Source organism: Corvus brachyrhynchos, unplaced genomic scaffold (genome assembly GCF_000691975.1).
Source record: "Corvus brachyrhynchos isolate BGI_N302 unplaced genomic scaffold, ASM69197v1 scaffold22, whole genome shotgun sequence".
Lineage (NCBI taxonomy): Eukaryota > Metazoa > Chordata > Aves > Passeriformes > Corvidae > Corvus > Corvus brachyrhynchos.
In genome coordinates, this window is record NW_008238355.1 from 6,763,680 (window position 1) to 6,785,199 (window position 21,520).

General features: G+C 38.5%; 1 protein-coding gene across 1 annotated transcript in view; it reads left to right on the top strand.

Moving 5' to 3' along the window:
- The window catches only part of PCSK5 (proprotein convertase subtilisin/kexin type 5), a 209,562-nt gene that overhangs the window by 20,026 nt on the left and 168,016 nt on the right, over nucleotides 1-21,520 (top strand). Inside the window, 1 exon segment of the mRNA XM_017735342.1 lies at nucleotides 4,865-4,978. Within this exon segment, the coding sequence (XP_017590831.1) occupies nucleotides 4,865-4,978 (114 nt within the window).

Genomic DNA, 21,520 nt, shown 5'->3' on the forward strand with positions numbered 1-21,520 from the left:
TTAGAGAGAGAAAAAGTGCTTGAATTAGCTCAGAGCAGCTTTTATTGCCATAGCAGTATTTCATGCAGGTTTGTGAAGAAAAACTGCATCATGCACAGAACAATGCTGTGAGTCCTGAATTGAGGAGACTGAAAATTGTGAATTTTAAAAATAGCTTGGTCTTCAGTCTGGCTTGGCTTTGATTTCTAGACACTCATGGAATAGAACTTTTGAAGCTGAGGTCAATGGGAAAATGTCTTTTGTTACCCCTCAGTAAGTGTGAATTTATGGAAATGTTAAAATGAACTTCATTGTTTACACAGACTCACCTTTTCACAAGAAATGAGAATCTGTATAATTACTCCAGAAAGATTCTTTTTATACAAATGAGCTCCTTTAATACAGAATCAAACAAAACCAAAATATACCGGGCATTCTGCAGTAACTTGTGGATGAATACCCATAAAATACTCAAAGGTAGTATGTGTCACAATACTAAAATAACTTCCGAGTCTTGACCTTGTTTTCATCAATATAACCTAGTGATTGTACAGTGTAAACTATTCTATTTAAGTAGTAGTGGTATTTTCTGTAAACAAAATTGTATGCATTTACTTGTCAGATGAATAAATTGTCTTCTAGTGATGTTTTAAATTAAGTTCTAAAAGGTTGTATCAATATAAACTCAGAATAAAAACAATTAATCAGCAGATGTCAACATTAGGAATTTGCTTAAAGTCTTCCAGGCAAAGCCATAAGTAAGACTGTGATCAGGCATGTCGGGATGTTTTAAGTTACTCTGTCTAGCATCCTGCATTGTCTCCCTTGTAGCAGTGCATGGTCACTGACTGAGTGGTCAGTTTGACTTCCCCTTTTCACTGATGTGGTTGTCTGTAGTGTACAACATGAGTCCTAATGTTTTATACCAGGTTTGTCTAGTCTGAAGAAAAGGAGACTGAGAAGCAACCTGATTGCCCTCTACAGCTCCCTGAGGAGGAGACAGAGAGAGGGAGGTGCTGATCTCTTCTTCCTGGTATACAGTGATGGGACATGTGAGAATAGTTCAGAGTTGCATATGGGGAAGTTCACACTGGACTTCAGGAAGCATTTTTTTACCGAGACGTTGGTCAAACAGATCAGTCTTCCTGGAGGGGTGGTTGATGCCCCAGGCCTGTCAGTGTTAAAGACACATTTGGACAAGGCCTTCAGTACTGTGCTTTAACTTTTGTTCATCCCTGAATTGGTCAGGCAGTTGGACTAGATGATCATTGTAGCTCCCTTACAACTGCAATATTCTATATGAGTCCACTCTATTCCATCTAGACACTTGCATTCCATCATTAAAGAGCTACCTGCACTATCTTCCCATATGCATATTTAGGCAAATGTGCCATTTACCCACGTCTGCATTTGTATGAAATTAAATGGCTCATTTACTTAGAGCAATTCAGTGCACACATAAAATTATCATTAAGTCTTGTGGGAAGACAAGAAGTTATGTTTCTTTTACTGGGTTTGAGTCTGATCATGCAAGCTGCAGAGCCCTTCTGCAAAATTTCTCTTTCGTATGTTTTCCCTAATTTTGCTAGGAGCTGAGGAAATAGGAATTATGGGCAACATCTAGCATGCCCTGCAACAGACAGTCTTTTGTGAAAAGGTGCTAGATAAGATACAAAAGAAAAATTTACCCATATCTCACTAAAATATAACCACCTACTATACTGTAGGCTTGCAGATTAACTCAGTTGATATAAACTCTTGGACAAGTACATACATATACATATATTGAAAATTCTTTATGTGTCAAATTATATATGTTCCAATAAACTGGAAGTGTGCAGTTCTGCAGTGTTTATGATTGCTTGGACTGAATAAGTGATAATATTCTCCATAATATTATCTGAAATAAAGGAAATGGAGAAAAGAAATTAATTGGGCTTTTTTTTGAGGCAGCAATGTATGCATGCATTAGTCTCCACCAGTACTATGCTGCCTTTATATTTAAATCTTTTTATTGATCAGCAGATATTTGTACCTGAACAGGCAGTAATCAATGGAGACAACGTCACAGTGAACAAGTAAAGAGTTTGGCAAAGAGTTTGTCTAGCCAGGAAAACTCCTTTCATTTTATCCATGCAGAAATGGTATTAGGTTGCTGAAGTTCTGCTTAAATTTGTGCGTTGCACAGGCTCCAGGAATGTATTATACTTCTTTGGTTCTGTTAACAAAAGGAAGGTGTTTTCCAAAAATCCTCACAGTTGCTAGTTGTAGTTCCTATAGAAGCCTTGACGCACAGGAGTCCCTAATGCCAGATTAGATGCCCTGGGTCTCTGATTTATGGCTCCTCTAGGCAATAGTAGTGTTGGTGAGTTCTTTCATTAATGTTCATGCGTCTGAACTAGAGGTAACAGTGGTAGAAGGTTTAATCCTCTTCTGCTGAGTCCGTCTCATTGGTTTGTTTTTGCGGACACTTTTGCAACACCGTCAGATCCTCACATTATGTTGGTGGTAGGCATGTTTAATTCCTCCCTGAAGACTCAAGATAGGAGTGAGTTACCAAGCATGGCATGTTGTGCTCTGTGTGCTTTTGGCCTGTGAAGTGTTGAAATTTGTTGACTTAAACAACTTTGTCAGCATGGTTAACACACTCAAGTGGTTAATCCCTTCAGGAAAGGGTGAGTCAAGATAACAGTAAATATTCTTGCATCGTAGGAGCTTGAGACCCTCCACTCAGTTGAACATGTTTCTAGCACTGAGACCCAAATCTCGTTAGAAGACTTGGAAAGTGGATCTGTATAAGCCCTGAAAGCCATGGTTGCTTTTTCAGACCTGTTGAAGCTTTTTTGTTAATGACTGCTAAATAACAGTAATAGAAGAAGAAAGGCCCGTGGTCTGTGGCAGTCCAGGCAGGTGGGGAGTCAGAGACCAAACAGTACATAGGATGCCAATCTCTTGGTTTGTGATGTGTTGGGAGGTATGGGCTACCCACAAGAAAAGAAGCTTTGAAGAATAACAAGCTTCTGTTGTGAGGGTCTGGGAAAAAAAACATATATTAGCAGCAAAAGTCAGGAGAATAGGGTTCATTATTCAGTTAAAGACCAGTCTTTTCATGGAGGAGAGATTGTTGATCCCAGTTTAAAGCAGCCATTAGGCTTAGTTCTTACCAAAGTCTTTTGAGTTTCCTTTCTTTGACCTTTGCCCAGATATGCTTTGAGTGTCTTACAGGCCTCCAGACTTTGTTACACCAAAAGGCCTAAGACTGACTAGCCATCACTTCCTGCAGAGGACACCTGGATCCAGTCAGATCTGAAGGGAGCGGTTAGCTCTGGTCTTCTCATGAGGGATTTCAAACTGTAGTGGAAGAGGAGACAATAAGCAAGAGAGAAAGGTGCACTGTCAAATTTCTGTGTTCTCATAGAACCAGAAGGCAACTTATGATTGTTCCTAGAAGATTTAACAGAGAAATCGGTTTCAGTGTCGGCACTAGCTGATAGTCTGTGTTCTTAGACTGCATAATTTAGCCTCTAGAAGAATCCTTTTGATCCTGATGTTAGTTCTTGGGAAGGAGAAAATTTAGTTTCTTCTTTATGAAAAAACCCATGATGCCTTGCCAGCCTCTATAAGGACTGTCTGAGGAATCCTCTCAGGAGAAATTCAGAGATGTCTTCCTGCATTTTTTTCTGACTAAGTAGAGGCCAGAGTGGTATGTCTGTCTAAGGATTTGAAGTGAATGCACAGGAGAGAGATTAGCCTGCGAAGGGAAAATATTAATACCATCTCTGACCAGTGACAAAGAGATATGTGAGCTGAAAGTAACTTCTTTGATATATTTGTATGTTTCTGTGCATACAGAGATATTCATAAAGAGCACAAATAAAAGGTGCAGAGCTGGCTGCTAGGAGAAGATGGCTGTTTTGCTTGGAGAGAGGTGAATTGAGTTTTTATAGTTATATGCCTTGAAACAATTCAGCGGAAGTATAAGCTGCTGGATGTGTGTAAATATAACATGGGATTTTTTTGTGGTTAGTTCATATTATTTACATTTATTGAAACTAACTCCCATTTAGAATAGCTAATGCAGAAATAGCTGCAGAGTCCTCTCTGCTCTGAGGTTGATGTCACTTTTGGTGTTGCCTTTCTTTGGACGTGTCATGAATCTTTGAAGAGGTGTCAGACAGACAAAAATAACTTTCAGAATTAGATTTTTAACCCTTATATTTCTTTTCTAGTTTCAAGCCCATTTTTGTGTTTGTTTTAATTAGAGCTGTTGCTCAGTATCCAACTCTTTCTCCCAGGGAAGTCCTTAATATGAAATGAAGTTTCAGAGTGCCTCTCTGAGAAGCTCTTGACAAAGAGTCACTTTACTTAAAATAAGGTGTAGTTTTGGGGTTTTATTCTCTCCAAGTGGTGAAGGTGATTTAGATACTGATCAAGCAAAACTTTTGAATGTATTTTTTAATGTTCTTGTTTTCCAGAACGGAAAGATAAAAATAAAAACAAACCCACCCTTTTAGAAATTCAGTTAAGTCTTCATTGTAATATGCTGTTATATTTTGTGTATGAGTTTTTATGAATTCAGAAGAAGAATAAGTCTGATAAAGAGAAATAGTAAAATAATAGTATTTAAAAGATGATGCCCAATGAAATACTTCTAGTAGGGTATTTAAGTAATTATTCAGGTAGATTTGTAACACTAGTTAAATTGAATGTATTCCTTAGTGAACAGTATGTCAAGGTGATTTGCACGATTTCTACTGCCAAAATGAACCCTCTAACATGAAATATGCCTTGGAGTATGGTAATGAGAAGGATCCCAAGTTTTCTCACATTTCTTGATAATCTCCACAGAACCGTAACACTTTCCATATGTTTTTCTGGTTGGCAGGTGGAGTGGATACAACAGCAGGTGGTTAAAAGAAGGATAAAGAGGGATTATAAGCCTGGTGGTACCCAATCCACTTATTTCAATGATCCCAAGTGGCCAAGCATGTGGTACATGGTAAGTACATACAGGGTCACTGACCGTTTCATGCTAATGTTCCATTCTCCGGTTTGATATTTTGAAAAGGGGTGGAAGAATATGTTCAGAAAAAGCAAATTTGGACATTTTTATGTAGCTAATAAAGGTCTGTAAACTCCTTAGAAGTATTACAAAAAATTTGTGGTGAGCCCTGCAGTAGGAAGCATTTATTGATGCTTTCATTCATGAATTCTTCCTATTGCAAGATGTTTTGGGAATTACTTATTTGAGGATAAGCTTTCAGCAATGAGAATGGAAGGAACTTAGCCACAACTTGTGAGAACCCACTTGTATTTAATGCTTAATTCACTGTCCCCAACATAAATGTATTTTGTCCTGAAGCAGAAGGAGAAAGCCACCAAGACTGACAATTTAGTGTTATAATTACACTCTTTTTAATAAGTAACAATTTCATTGTTGAAATAAATGGATTGTTTATGCTATTTCCTGTCTGACAGAAGTTGTATTTTTTCCAAAAAAACCCTTTTTTTTTGACGTGGTAGTCACAGTTAAAGCCTGGAGTGAAACTTTGTACTCATGATGTTTTTAAAAATATCCTCATTTTTGCCAGGTGAAAATTTTAGAATTATGGAATGGTTTGGAACAAAGAGACCTTTAAAGGCCTTCTAGTCCAACCCACTGTTCAATGAGCAGGAAGATGCTTCAATTACATCAAGTTGCTTAGAGCCCCGTTTGACCTGATCTTGAATGTTTCCAGGGATAGGGCACCTACCACATCTCTGGATAACCTGGTCCAGCATTTCACAACTCTCCTTGTAAACAATTTCTTCCTTATGTCTAACCTAAATCAACCCCCTTTTGCTTTAAAACCATTGCCCTTTGTCCTACAGCAACAGGTGCTGCTAAAAGTTTTGTCCCCATTTTTCTTAATGATGCCCCTCCAAATATTGAAAGGCTGCAGTAAGGTCTCCCTGGAGACTTCTCCAGGATAAACAACCGCAATTCTCTTAGTCTTTTCTCACAGGAGAGATGCTCTGATAATAGATGCTTGTACAGTTGCCTGTAATTCTATCAGAAAGGTAGCAGTCTCTATTTATGAACCAGTCATGTTGTCTAGCCACACTACCTTGCAGCTGTGCCGCAATTGCCAGTCTAACACAGAAAAGACCTTAGAGCATCAAGTAGACTTCACTGTTTGCTTTGTACAACTTTCAAAATTCCTCATTTCTGCTCCAGTGGAAGAAAATCCTCACTTTCAGACCCTCTGGGAAGGGACTGTTCTGGACTGATTGCATTTACATCCACTGATTAACTCCATGTATTTGCAACATCTTTGGTGGTAGTGGTTTGCTGTCATTTTGTTGAAAGACATCAATCAGTAAAGTATTAGTGACCATGGTATTTCATCAGAGAGATTAGCTAAAAATATGTGAATGGGGTGACTTCAGGACTGACTTGGGACATTACCAGTTATCCTCATATGACTGTGTTTGTTATTGTTTCCATAGCTGCTTTTGTTAATCTTTCTTAGCTTTGTAAGGTAAAGGGGAAAAAATGAGTTCAAGGTTGGTTAATGGTTTCAGTCATTGCTGTGCTGGAAGAGGTTTTTAGGTTGCTGGCATGTTGTTGAGAAAGTAATAAGAGTAATAAGAAATTACTCTTGAGTCATTTCTTGAGAAGGTAATAAGTAAACTGTCATATAGAGACTTGCATTTGGATTAATAAGTAACTTCTTTGTGGGCTAAGATTGATACCTTTGCCCACTGAACTGGCACAGTTTCTAACAAGGCCGTAAGTGCAGTTCAGATTTGTTGACAGAAGTAGTTTTAGTCAAAGACTTCGTCAGGCCATATCTGATTAATGTTCTTCCTCTCCAAGCTTTTTCTTCACAAGTACCACTTTTCGTAATTTTAATTTTCTAGGCTAGAAATAATACATTTTTGTTTGTGTGATATCCATGGCAAGAAGTTACAAGAGAGAATCAGGCCTTCTTTCTCTTTTGAGCTATCACAGAGTTTAAAAGAAAGAAAAGGTGATTTTCTTCTGTTTTCCCTCCCTCAAAGCAAGGGAAGTTGGGAAAAACCCAAGTTCTTTAGCATAACTTCTGAATCCTGAGGCATCTGTGCTTAACAGTAAAATAACAGAATATTTTTGTAGACTAATTAGCATACGAAACTTTACCAATCCAACTGTTATTCAAAAGTGACCTACAGAATCAGGTCCAGTTTGCTCAGAATGAATGGATAGCAATGAAAAAAGGAAGTCCCTAGTTAACATCCTCTTCAAAATTTTGAGTCAGAAGAGAGCTATGTCCCGTACCCCATTCCCAGAGCTCAGCTACCTTTGTATCATCATGTTAAATCTAATAAATTTCTTCTCTTCCACTGATGTTGACAAAATAACCTGTTAGCCAGTAATTGGATGAATTATATACAATCAGTTTGCTGATTTTGGCTGAAAGAGTTTGAAGTCAGCTGGTCTGTATTTTTTATTTTGCTTAATTTGAGCTAACAGTAAATAGTGTCTTCAGAATGACTGAGGTGACTTTGTGCCTAATCAATTCCACTGTACCTGCTGGTTGTTCAAATGAGTTTCCTTATCTTGCCTGCATAGAAAAACTACAGAAAGCAAATATATTAATGTATATATACATATATCTTAAAATCAAGAGGAAGTAAATATAGTTTAAATAATAGAAATAAATGTGAAGCTGTGGTTAATATAACTAACTTCAGTAGATCAGTCAGAGTATTGTTGTTGTTGACCATTTCTTTTTGTTCCCCACTTCAGGAAGAGCTTTGTAGTGGTAGGCTGAAACTGGAATCACACAGGCACAGAGGCACAGCTTTCTGCAGCTGTAATTTACCTCTGCTGTGATGATAGGCCCCATTGGATGGGTTTTTAAAAATTTTCTAAAAATAAGGAAAACAGATAAGCATAATGAAAACATTATTTAAAAAACAAAAAACTTCTGAAAACATACTTGAATAGAAATTGGTTAGCCTACTAAAACATACAACGCCTGGCTGTGCTGTTTCTCCAACTGGTTATGGGACCTAGTTCTGTGGGCTTTTCACAAAGCATTCCTGATTTCCAAAACTGGACTTGAAAGGATGAGCAGATCCACAAATACAAGGTGTTTTAGGGCATTCAAGGTGGAAGAGGATTATAGCAGTGCCATCAGGGCACAATAAAACCCTGTGACTGAGCCATAGTGGAAAAGAACATTTACCAATTACTTGGTGAATAATACTAAAGTAATTTCTTAGGTGAAACAGCTATATAATATTGCTGCACAATTATAGATACGGAGTGATGTACTGAGGTTTTTAGAAAGCTGTTGAGGATAAAAGATTTGCTGAGAAGCCTCATCAGTTAGTATTTATTGGTCATCAATCATCACACTTATTGGTATATTTGCACTGTAAGATTTCTGATATAGACAGGTGAAACATAATTTACACTGCAGAGAGCAATCCATGCAAGCTGGTGTGTACTAAATTACTTACATCTAGGGCTGGCTGCCTTGAGCTCTGATGCTGAAACCAAAACCCAGGAAAAATTGCTTACTTTTCCCTTTCAGTGAGGACTGTGAAGCAAGCATTGCTTTGAGCTTCAGTGAAGTGTCTGGTGAACCCAGCTTACTTCATTTGTTCAGAAAATTCCTCCAGTATGCTACATAGTGCTCTCCAGTTACAGCTGTGAGTTCCCAGGGGAGCTATATGAGCATTCACAGAGAGGGACAGACCCTTCTGCTCTGACACAGTATAGTTGCCTCTGGATGGCAGCCAGAATGGGACTAATAAACCTTTATCAGCAGTGAGTAGTGTGAGTTTCCTAAGGTCCTGTTGCCATGAAATAAGGTGGAGGTGACGAGTTAGACAGGTGAGTTGCTTCCCGTATGCCACTGAGAAGATCTGTAGGGAGTTAGCTTACCTTGTGCCTCTCCTCCCAGCTCAAGCAAGCGGCAGAGCAGACAAAAAGCTTTTACATCCCTGACCTCGCCATTGATGAGGTCATCTGTGGTGAGTGGGAATGGGAAAGGAGACAGAGGTGACAGGAGCCTGATGAGATGGGTTGGAAAGAGGCAAAGGGAGAAGGAGAGGTCGCAGTGGTTCTGAGTGCTGGCCCAGGTACAGGGAGGCAGAATTCAAGATAGAATTTCACCTGCCATATGCTAACACCACAGCAAATGAATACGTGTCACTCTCCTTTACGACCTCCTAAAAATTTGTTTGACAGCTAAGGAAAAACTTCATTCTCTTTTTATTGCCCTCCCAAGAACTGTTCTCTCCTTTCATTTGTACAGTGGAAGCCAAATTGTTGTTCTTTCTGAGGTGGCATGGCATGCTTGAAAGTGTTTTGCATATTTTGTAACTTGGTTTGGTTGTTGCATGCACTTTCATATTTTTGGGTTTTATTCCATGAGAAGCTCAAGCTTTTGGTGTCCTACAAATTTAAGAAGTTGATCTGTGACTTAACTTCAGCAGAAGTGCTGCTAGGAAGAACCACTCTGCCTGTCCAAACATTACTGTGTGAATCTGCATGTGGAAACACATGTTTTGTTGTTCTCTGTGGACAAGGTAGAACAATAACATGAGGTCAAGTAATACACAATTTGACCTAAATTAATTTCCTTTTGGAAGACAACAGCATACTTTAAGTAATCAAAAGCCTATAGAAGTGGATTTATCCTTGCCTACGGAAAAGAGATCATTAATGAAGATAGTTTAGCAAGATTAGCAAATAGTTTGAAGACAGACTGACCAGATAGGGTTCTTGTTCTGTTCCTCTGGGACATTCAGTTCTGGCTTCTAGATAAGCATACCTGGAAGTGGCCTGAGAGCACAAAATGGAAGCCAGCACCATTTGGGAGTTGTGCCAGCATTTTCACTGAAGAAAAAAGCCATACTGAAATAATTTCCATGCTTGCTTTGGGAGAGCTTTACCTGTCTGTCAAAGATTTGGTAATAAATCATATAGCAAAAGCACACATCCCTCTGCCTACTTGCTACTGTGATTGTATCTTCAGAGGCAGAGTACCCACTTCTAGCTTTACAGAATTTATTTTAAATGGATTTTTTTTTTTCCTGGACAGCAACTGAGTCACATTAAGAAACTGTAGGTACTTGTCTGTATAATGTTCTTTGTGAAATATCATTTGTGTACAGTATTGTGTTTTCCTGCACTGCCTTTTTCTGAGTAGTTTTTTGCAGTTAGTAAGGAAATGATAATGCCTCAAAATCTTTGCTGAATTTCTAATGACATTTGATAAATATTTGCCTTTAGTTTTTGTATGTTGTACTGGGGCACATTTTGGTATATTTCAGTTTTTATCTTACATTGCACTTCTGCAGGAAAACCATTAATGTACATACAGAGGTACATAATTACCTGGAAGTACATTTTTCCTCTTTACAAAGGAGAAGGAATCATTGCTTTCTAAGAGCAGTTTTCAAGAGCAGCTGTTTAGTTAACTATCCACTTTTCAGATTTTTAAAAATCAAAATCAACTAATGTCAGAAAGCAAAACAATTTCTTATGCCATGCAATACTGAATACTCTGTTTATTTACTGAAAAAAAAAAGAGAGGTAATTTAATTAATAGAAAAAATACTGATTTGTTCCAAACACTCACTTTATGTCTTGTTTTGCTGTTGTTTGCATACTAAAATCGCAGATACTTCAGGAAACGTATTATATCTCTTAGATAAGGTATTATCTCTAGGAAATATATACTGGGAAATGTATTATATCTACTTAACTAATATTTTATACTTTTTTTCACCTCAAGAAAGCCAAAATTACCAAAAGTACAGAGTCACAGTGCAGAATTGATTCTGAGGCTTGCCTGTCTTGTGGTCTGATTGATAAGGAATGAACTAGTGTGACGTGTTCAGTTTGCCCTCATCAGAAGCATACTCATAACCTATGAGACTTTTAGGAATTTCTGATACAAACAGTTACTATATTACCTCCCAACCAGGAGGCAAAAATTCAGTGTTATGCGAGTGTAAGGCAATGTCCTAACCATTCAGTAAACAGGATAAAGGAGAGTCTGGATAATGCTTTTAGTCATATGATTTAGTTTCAGGTAACAGCACAAGACCTCAAGTCTCCTCAAGGAGAGGCAGGTAGAACTTCTTGGAAAATATTCCAATTCTGAGGTGTGGAGCAAATAAGGTAACATCTGTGCTTGCTCTTTTGCTGAGAAGATTATAAATTCTGCAGAACTGGCTGTTTCAAAATGAACTCATTTCCAGCTAACAGCAGAAAAACATGGTGGTCAGGGGGAGGAAGTGTGCAGGAGTAAAGAGCCTCAGATATCCCCGAGAGGTGGAAGTGTGAATTGTTTAAGGTATTAATACTACTTTTCCATACTTTCTTCTATAGTGATAGAGTTCACTAAATCATGAATAGTATGCCATTTAAGCGTTTAATTTCCTGTCTTCATTGATTTTTATGTGAATTTCTAACAAAAAAAGCAAGTTATTTTCAGTTTTGAAAACAGTTTGAAACTATATTAAACCCATGTAGTATAAGCACAGTGGCTTAATGAGAGGCATATATATGATAGACTAAACATGAAGTGTATGGCAGGGTTTTCCCTCTCCTGTGTCTTTTGGACAAGACAGTTTATTAATAAACACTAAGTTACTGCTTGGGAATAAAAAACTGCTGATTGGGTTTTATGAATACCAGCTCCTAGTCATACAATCGTATTTGGAGCCAGAAATCCCATTTAGGAAGAAAAAAAGAGAAGTTAAGCAAAGAAAAAGCATTTCTGAAGTTACAAAAAACTCTTCCATAGCCTGGTTTAAGTTTGAATCACTTTTTCTCATTATAAGTCTCCTGGTCTGGCTGAAAATAAGCTGTTGAGGAAAGTTTGTTAAATGTAAGCTTTCACATACAGAGTTTGGATGGGCTTTATATTATACCAGCTGCTGAAACGCTGAAATCCATATACCCTTTATTAACTAGGACCTCATCTACACATGAATTGGAATGCTGATAAAGAAATTAATATAACCTACTTAGAAAGTGTTACAGCTCTTACATCTTGGTAACGAGTCAGTCTGCTTACTTTCAGGAAACATGATGCTGAAAAAAAAATCTAAATTCTTGTAGACCACTGAATTTGTGTTGAAGAATCAAGACCCTTTTCTGATGGTTAAGTTTCCCAAGATACCACCAAACCTTGAGGCTCTGTGTTCATCCTACCACCTGCAGTATCTTTACCCCTAGCTCTTCAATCCTGTCCCCATCCTTTACATCATCTCTTATGACTACCTGAACTACCGAGAAAAAACTACAAACAAACAAGCAAACAAAAAAACTCCAACCAACCAAAGAAAAAACACCAATATTGAAACCTCAAAATAATAGACTAAAGGAGGATGGATTGAAATTTTCATCAACAACACTGAGGAGTTAGATTGTTCCAGCTTTCTTGAGGATCTTGACCCTCAATTTATGGTAGCTATCCACTTAGTTTTGATTTAATTATTAGAGGTATTTGCTATTCTCACATGGTTGTCCCTTTTAAAACGTTGCCACCTGCAATTTCCATCTGCTCCCACTCAAGATTGGTGATGAAATACTACATAAGAGGATAAAAGTGTTCTGAAAGTGAAAGCATTATTCTACTTTGTGCCTATCCTTTGGAAATGTTTGCCCTTACACATCATAACATTGACCCATTGTCATTGATACCGACCAGTGAGAGAGAACGAAGTTCTGAAGGTTCCTGCCTTTTATACCCACTCACACTGGGCATGAGATGTGGTCTGCTTTCACTGTCTGGCTGCTGTTGCTTTACTAGTATTCAAAAGTTTCAAATGTTGACCTCACTGTGTGAAGCAGCTTTGATCTTGTTTGTAATACAGTGATAGCACAGTGATAGCCAAAGACCATATTGTACATTGTGTAAACTATAACCACTGACACATTCTGAGGACTAATTCAGGATTTATTCTTCTGAATTAATCTACATGGGTGGCCAAACCCACTTTTTAAGCTTGGTTTGTTACTATACAAAGGCCTAGAAAAAAATCTTCAGTGGTCTCAGTGTTTGAAAAATTCATACACAAGAGTTGTCCCGTGGTCTAATAGGAGAAGTCAAATGATGGCTGAGTCATTCATCTCTTCTCATCTCTTGGCATGTAGAAGTTCTACATGTAGAGTGTGAGTGGAACAGAGGTTATGACCCACGTTGCCTCCAGGCAGGCACCAAGCAGCAGAGGTCTCCTGATGCAGTCATGTTGTATGAGGAAGGACAGGGACAATTTGCGTGTCTGTATATGTGTTTGGATTTTAAAAAAAAATAATAATTAGAATTCTAACTTACCAGTTATTCTAAGTTACTTTTCTTGTAGGCATTTGTCAATAGGGATACTACTAGGAAATGAACTCACATAGGAAAATTCAATTAGAAGGAATGCATGCAGTATTAGGCAGATTTCCCCCATTTCTCCTTTTGGTGGAAAGGAGATTATAATCACACTGCATGCAGTTGCTCATTTGAGTTGTGTTGTGTTGGGAGAGGCAAGAAGAAAAGTACTTACTGTGGATTGAAAAGTCCTCACTTCAAATATTGTATCCATGTTAAGTCCTGGCATCTGTAAGTCAAAGGATGATAGTTTAAAGTGCCTAAACAGGGGGATAAAACCAGCTGTTTTGGCTGTTTGTAAGAATGAAAAAAGAGATCTTTTAATAACAAAGTTCTATCTGTAATGATGTTGTTAGTGAGATAATGTGCAACAAAGTATACAGGCATGTGATCAGATCCCATGCACCTCAGGGGAATTAGGCATCCCCCTGAATGCCTTGCAGATCAAGGATAGATTTAAGCATATTCCTAAACTTAATGTGTACTTTAAAGTTCTGTTGATTTTTCTTAGCGTCCTCCAAGCCAACATTAATTGGCTGCTAATTGGCCCAAATTTTGTGTTTCAATAACCCTGTCATTACATTAGTTGGTTTTGTTGATTGTTCTATGTCAAATGCTCAGTCTCTAGAGGAATTGATGAGGGTGTCTGTAAAAAGACTGGAATGGATCTTCAGTTGAATTAATATAAAAGCTGTATTTATATTACACAACACCAAGGTTATAAAATGAAACCAGCTTTCTTCTTGCTTTCTTTAGAAATCTTTTTTCCTTAAAAACTCATACCAATAGCAGAGCAACCACACAAATCCATATTTTTCTGTTTTAAAACAATTCGTATCTATGTAGTGATGCTTATGAACTAAACTTCTTAAATTTTTCTCCAGAGGTAATTAAAAATCTTTTTTCAAAATTTTATTCTTTTCAAAAATGTTGTCACCCACTCCTAAATGTAGATGTCTTGCATTAACTTTGGCATAAAATAAACACCATTGCTTTCCTGCTAGTTTTCAGAAATCAGAGGGTCTGGGTGTTGGTGGGCCTCATTTCTGATTAAAATCAGTTCAGCAGCATAATTATGGTAGAGTTCAGTAAGAACTTTCATAACCAGATTCACAAATAGTGAAATTAACCATTGCAGCACTGTAAGTCTGGTGAACTTCAACAGGAACTTTCACAAACATAGATTCACTAATAGTGCAGTTTATTGGAGCAATAAATTATAGATTCTTTTAGATTGCCAGTGATAAATTCACTAGACCTTCAAAATATAAGCGCACTTTGTACATGTACTACATATACAGTAGTATGTAGAAGTATTCCTGAGTATATTCCAACTCAGTTGGAGGTGCAAAACTTAACTAAAGAGGTGCCCCTGCTTTTGGGAGATGAGCAAGCCCATTCGCTTTTCTGCAAAGGTGGTTATATTCTCATTCTTTGCCCTAGAGGATTTCGAATGCCAATTTATACTTTTGGGAGTAGTGAAGGTGAGACTATAGTCAAATATTCTGTAATTAACATCAAAAATGGTGGTGCTGGGTAGCCACTTTATATGTGAATGAGATATCGAGAGTAGCTCAGAGATTACAAACTATGGGTCTTGTGCAAAGGTGGAGCAGAAAGGTGACAACAGCATCAGTCACTTTTCCACCTGGCTAATTGCAGCATTAGGGGTCATTCTCCACCTGATAACCCATCACTCCATCAGCAGGCCATCATGCCCCCTTAGCCACACATCTCATGGCATATCTCACAGCTGCAGCCCTCGTTCCTACTAGATGTCAAAAGGGGAAAAAGTACAAAACATCCCCTCATTTGAATGTTTCATGTCAGTTCTGTGCTTAGATCTCCACAGCTAATCACCTGTGAACAGACAGGTTCATTTGAGTGGCCTGCTGTCTCTCCAAAGACATGGGAAATAAATTCCTGCTCATTGCAGAACAGTTGGACTACATGACCTTTAAAATCATCTAGTTGACTTTTGACATTTTTGCTTAGCATATTTAATTGAGATTTAGTCATAGTAATTAATGTTTTAGTGGGTATTTAGAGTGGAGTTATTCATTATATGCTTATATGTAAGCCAGCATCCAGCTGAAGCTTCCTCTCAAATTATTTGAAGGTAGTTAAATGGCAGAAAAATTAGTTCTTAGTTTTCCCATATTATACTTCTTACTGAGTCTTCAGTGGAGTTCCTGACACAGAGCTGCTTCAGTCTCACAGAAATCAGCATCAGGATCTGAACCTCTTTGGTTAATTCCCCTTTGGTTTGATTGAGCATTGTCTTGATGATTAAAAATCTTAAGCCTTGTAGTTGTATGTTTATCTTGCTCTGTACTTATCTTGTTAGGCCATTCTTTACTAGATTAAACAAATATTCCCCCTTCAAAAATACAATCATGTTGAGTTACTTGCATGCTGCAATCAAGCCATGTTTTCACCCTCTGAGATAAAAGAGTTTCTTTGAGCTTGTTAAGAATCACTGTAAATTGTGTTTACACCACTTGTTTCAGACAATAAGCAGCAAGAAAACAAGCAACAACTCAGTGTTCATTCTCCGGTAACATACTCCGTAGAACTTCAGTCCTAGGCACATGCATGTATCATTCCAGAAATAGCATCATTGCTGTCATTAAGAAAAGTGTCTTAACCCACTTCTTGCTACCCCACTGCTTAACTACCAAAGAATAATATAGCTTCACAGAGCATTTTTTGAAGCTGTAGGCGATTGTCTACCTTACATCTTAAATCCTTTTAACCATTACTGGGTTTTATGTAGACTCACATTTTAAGCCTTGCACTCTTAATCCCACAGGCATAATTTTTTGTATGATTTTATATAAAATTATATTACAAACACGCTGCTTAAATAGGTTCATCTTCATAAGTGATCGTGATCACTGTCTCTGTTGCTCTCTGTACTTTCCACTCTACTAACTTTTCTGTCTTCAGATTTGAGACTGTGCTATATAACAACAGTTTCAACTTTCTTAACTACAGGTAAACAGCAGAGCCTCTTAAGATTTGAGACTTAATAATTGCACATGCTAAGTAATGTTTCCTTAAACAAACTGTATGTTAAGAAATCATAATGGATTCAAAGTACAAACTGGTATGTCAGATCTTCTGTTAGCTTCCTTATGAGTGGATATGTTATTAAATACTTACAGATTCGTACTATGTCTCTAATGGATCCAAAGATCTCACTACAGTTTTTAAGTAAGCAAAACCATTTTTGTAGCATGGTTTGTTTCCATGGTAGAACATAACAGCTGGGACAAAGTAGTTTACTGGAGGTACATTATATTTCCTTCATAATTCTCCATTTTACTTGGAAGAACCTTTCTAACTTTGCAACATATTTTTGCACATTCATTTTAAAATCGTATTTCCAGTTAAACAGCAGACTCTTTGTAGGAGAAACAAAATTAGGAGGGAAAAGATGATCCATTTACAGCTCAGATTTGAAAATGGAATCAGCTGAGATCAGAAAGCTAACTGACAGGAATCATAGAAGATAATGATGGTAGGAATGACAAGGGAAAATGCAGAGAGTGTTATAATATAACAAGTACAAAGAATATTTTGTAGTGGTAGTACCAGAAAAAGTGGTGGACACAGAGGAATTGTCAACAGTCATAAAATTAAGAACTTGGACTTCTAGTTTACTTTTGACTGTATATATTTTTTCCTTCTGATCATAGCTTTCTTTAGTTCTTTCTTTGAGTGTTTTTTCTGCAGATTTCCTGGATTTGTAAAGATATCTGCAAATTCTGAAATAGTTATCATGAATGGATATCATTTCAGTGTAGAGACTGCCCTATCCACAGTATAAACCAACAGTCATGAATGTGATTTTCCTCCATTTGTTGTTAGACAGATTACATTTGATGTGCATAAAAGGTGCTTACACTAAGGTTGTATAGTCTCTCTATCTAGAGGAATACATTCCTATAGTATTAATTCAAAACTGTGCTTTCAGATTAGTTCCATATATTCAAGTACTTTACTTGCAGCTGGGAGAAGTTCCTTCATAGCAGTGCTGAAATCAGTGGAATCTATGTGTCTTTAATGCTAAAGTCAGGATTTTGTTTAGCAGCAGCTCCCCAAGTCCCTTAAAGCTCAATCGACACCTGTGTCCACTTCTCCATAAAAACAGTGTTTGCAAATACACTGGACATCTCCAGAACCTTTCTGCAATATCTGTATTTTCTGAGATAGCTTAATCCTGACACTCTGCTGACATTTCCTGTAAGACCCTTTGCAATTTTGACATTTTTACATACACTGTCTATTTTTCACAGTCTTTCATGCACAGCTGTGTCATAAATCCCTGGACTAACCTTCTGCAGCATTGCAGAAGAACTTCAAAATTTAGTCATCTGAGTCAAATTTCCTGAGACAGTAACAAGAATAATTGTGTGATACTTCTTTATCTTATGCAAAACTTTTCTGGATTTTTGTCGGGTTTTTGTTGTTGTTCTTGAGTAATCTTTCCTTTTCCTTCTCAGGCCTCCCTAGCTTCTCTAGGCTAGTTCTCTCATTTATGCCAGGTGATTTCATCTGCCACCCCCTCTAATGGTTTGGCCTTATCTCTCCAGGTTTCACTTATACTACACAGTGGGCCTTGCATTCATCAAACATAGCACAGTCAAATGGTGAAAAGACTATTGGAGTCCACAGCACTTACTTCCCTGTAGGCAAACTAGAATAGCAGCCATTCATCTTGGTCTGATCCTCTACTGTTAATGAATTTTCACAGCATGCGTTTCCAGTGTTAGATGAAACACTTTTATGAGGCTGTCTAAGGAGGGTATGAAGTGATTTCTGTGCTTCTGTCTCAAGAGAGTAGTTTCATGATCTTAAAGTTTGTCCTCTGGCAAGTTATAATCCCCTGTGATATACCAGAGCAAATAATTGACCAAGGATACAATAATCTGACGGCTTTTATGGCTCTTAGGGAAAATGCTTCTAGGTGTCAAGTAGCATAGGTGTTTATTCCTGAACTGAATGCACTGTGAAACAGTTTCACCCTCGGAAACACCACATGCATTCCCCATTACTAGTAATGGAATATGGCGTTCTCTTCATATTCTGACCTATAAGTGCACTGTATTTCCTACCGGCTTTGGTTCCTTGAGAAAGAGCAGGACATGTATCTTTCCTTAAGCCTCCTGAACAAGTCCTGTTGTCTCATATCGGTGTCATATTGCCTCATGGATCAGAGGGACCAGACCACAACATAACATAGAGAAGAAAAGACTGCAGCAGTGCAAGAGTCCTTAAAAGTTCCATACAAGCATTCAGAGTCAACATCTCATCATCTTTTTCCTTGAAAGTCCTCTCATTCCTACAAGTTTATAACATTCTTAGAGAAACAAGTTTCCTGGTCCATCCTCTATCAGTTCCCTGCCCATCCCCAGAATCCCAAAATAGTATATACTTCTTAAGCACCATTCTTCCCTTTTCACTGTAACATGAAAAGAGATGGGAAAGAGAAGGAAGTGGATATGTGTAAGCCCCAGGCTCCTCCCACTCATCAGTCAGTCCCTTGGAAGGTTAGTGCTTAATTGAAGCTGTCTGCTCAGGGCCTTCTTTCCATGAAGTTATTTCAATTCTGTAAGATATGTTTACTCAAAGTCTAAATAAAACTACCTTCCTCTTCCATCCTCCTTAACAAGTTGATGTAGAAGTAATGGTCTTTGACTTGAAAACAGCTTAAAAAGTAAATTGTGAAGAGTCTGTCTTTAGTAGTATAGCAAGAATCTTTAGAAATTTATGAAAACTATTTTAAAGCGATGTTTAACATCTCTCTCTTTAATTTTTACCATAGAAATAATGAAAATATCAGATCTAGCTAGAGAGAGAGAGGGACAAATTTGATCTTGCTAGAGAACTGCAACTGCATGAACTGATGCATTAAAAAAAAAGGCATCTTTGGACTTCCTGTAAAACTGCCCTATTTTTCTTTCTTTTTTGTGATTTAGAAGAGGTCAAATAAAGAAAAAATGAGTCAAAGTCCACATAAAATGGTAAAATGGAAGGAATTGTCTCTCTGAGGAATCATTTGTGCTTCGTGAATACTGAATCCCCAGGGTTGGTGGTGCACTGCTGAGGCCAGGGAGCAGCTGTTCTTTTCACATATTCTAATTAGTAAAAGAAGTCCCATACTTTTTTTTTGTACACAGGTCTTTGGGCAAGTAAAAATACATTACCTTTTGATCTGCTTCCTGCACTTCTCATGCTGAGTAGGCTATTTGTACAGTATTGGTGCTATCAAGAGTAGCAGCAGCAGTAGCAGTAAGTCATTGTACAGTGATCTTGAGAGAATATGGCCACAGACAGACATATATTTCAATGCATGCTTCTGTCCTTCCGGCATTTTTTGGCGGTAACCACATGAAATTGTTTATTTTTTTTCCTCTCTCTACCCAAGATATTCTACATACTGTTCTTATATTTCTCCCAATGCTTCCCAGGGAGAGTCCACACATTGGCATATGCCTTTTGGCACATGACTCTCGACACATGAGTAGTGATTCAAGGATATACAAGATGCACCAGGTCTAATATGCCATTTATTATTATTATTGTTGTTATTATTATTATTATTTATTATTATTATTATTATTATAACAGTAATGTCAAGTTAAAATACACATCCACACATCCTCTATAGCATCACAGAGGAGATCGTCTAGTTCCAACAGATGCTCTTCTGCTCTCTTTCTCTCTCTCTGCCACCTCTTTCCTATTTCTTTCCATCTCTCTCCCTCACATTTCTTGTTAAATAAAACCCATGTTAATGAAATCTGTATGTTGTCACCATATGGTGTCATTTGTGCTTTCATTTGGGCACAGGCGTCTCTCCCTAAGCCGATCGGAACACATTCTCTGCCCAGCCTGACGTCATAGCACAGGTGCTCCAGCTCTCTGAGGATCTCCACCGCTCTCCTCTGAACTCATTCTGGCAGCTCCGTGTCCTTCTTATGCTGGGGCCCCCAGACACGGATGTAGCGCTCCAGGTGGGGTCTCAAGAAATGGACTGGAGGGCCACAATCACCTCCCTGACCTGCTGCTCTTCACTCCTTTCCATGCAGCCCAGCACGGGCGTGGCTTCCTGGGCTGGCAGCACAGATTGCCGGCTCTCCTGGAGCTTCTCCTCCAGCAGCACCTCCAAGTCCTTCTCCTCAGCCCCTGCCCCGCTCAGCTGCCCGTCCCCCGCAAACCCCGTGCTGAGGTGTGTTGGGGTTCTTCCCCCCTGCCACGGGGTCCTGGGAAAGGGGAGCCTGGGTTAGAGGCACGGCCTAGGCACGGGGTCTCCCTGCTTCCTGGTCACGTGTACCCTAATCCTGTTCCCCACTGGTTATTTTGTGTTCCCCCTGCCCAGGAAGGACCCTGGTTGTCCCGTGATTGCGCGCTTCTTCAGCAGTCCCCTGGCCATGTGTAGTGGTTTGGTCCAAAATACTCATTACTGCTTATCTTCTGTGAGATAAGAATTAGGAGAAATGCAAAGCAGGCACCAAACTTGAAAGAATATAAAGTTTATTAACAGACCCAAAAGTGGGAAAAAAAATTATACCACCTTCAGAACACTTCTCCTCCCCCCACCTTCCTCCCTTCTCCCACTGACAATGTAAAAAGACAACCCTTAAGATGTTCAGTCTGTTTACCACTTCCATAATAACCTTGTTCAGTCCATTTAGAAAGAGAAGTCTCTTCTTGCTCATTGCTATGAAAACATTATCACAACGAGACAGCCGCCCACTTCCAAATATTGTTCAGTCCATTTAGGAAGAGGAGTCTCTCTGCCTGCGTGTGAGTCCTTTCCCCCGACTTGCAGCTTTTCCCGCAACTGCTTTCGAGGGTCCACTCTTGAAGTTTTTTGGGGTACAATTTTAAGGTTGAGCCGTTCAGAAACAAAAACAGAGGCCCTTCTCCTTCCCTGGGAGCAAAGGGTCTTCATCATCTTCATCGTTAGGACTATCTCTGGGAGCATCTCTAGGAACTGAGGTTTTCTCCTTTCCCATTTGGAGCAAAAGTCCTCATCTGGTTCATCTCTAGGGACTGAGGTTTTCTCCTTTCCCGTTTGGAGCAAAAGTCCTCATCTGGTTCATCTCTACGGACTGAGGTTTTCTCCTTTCCCATTTGGAGCAAAAGTCCTCATCTGGTCC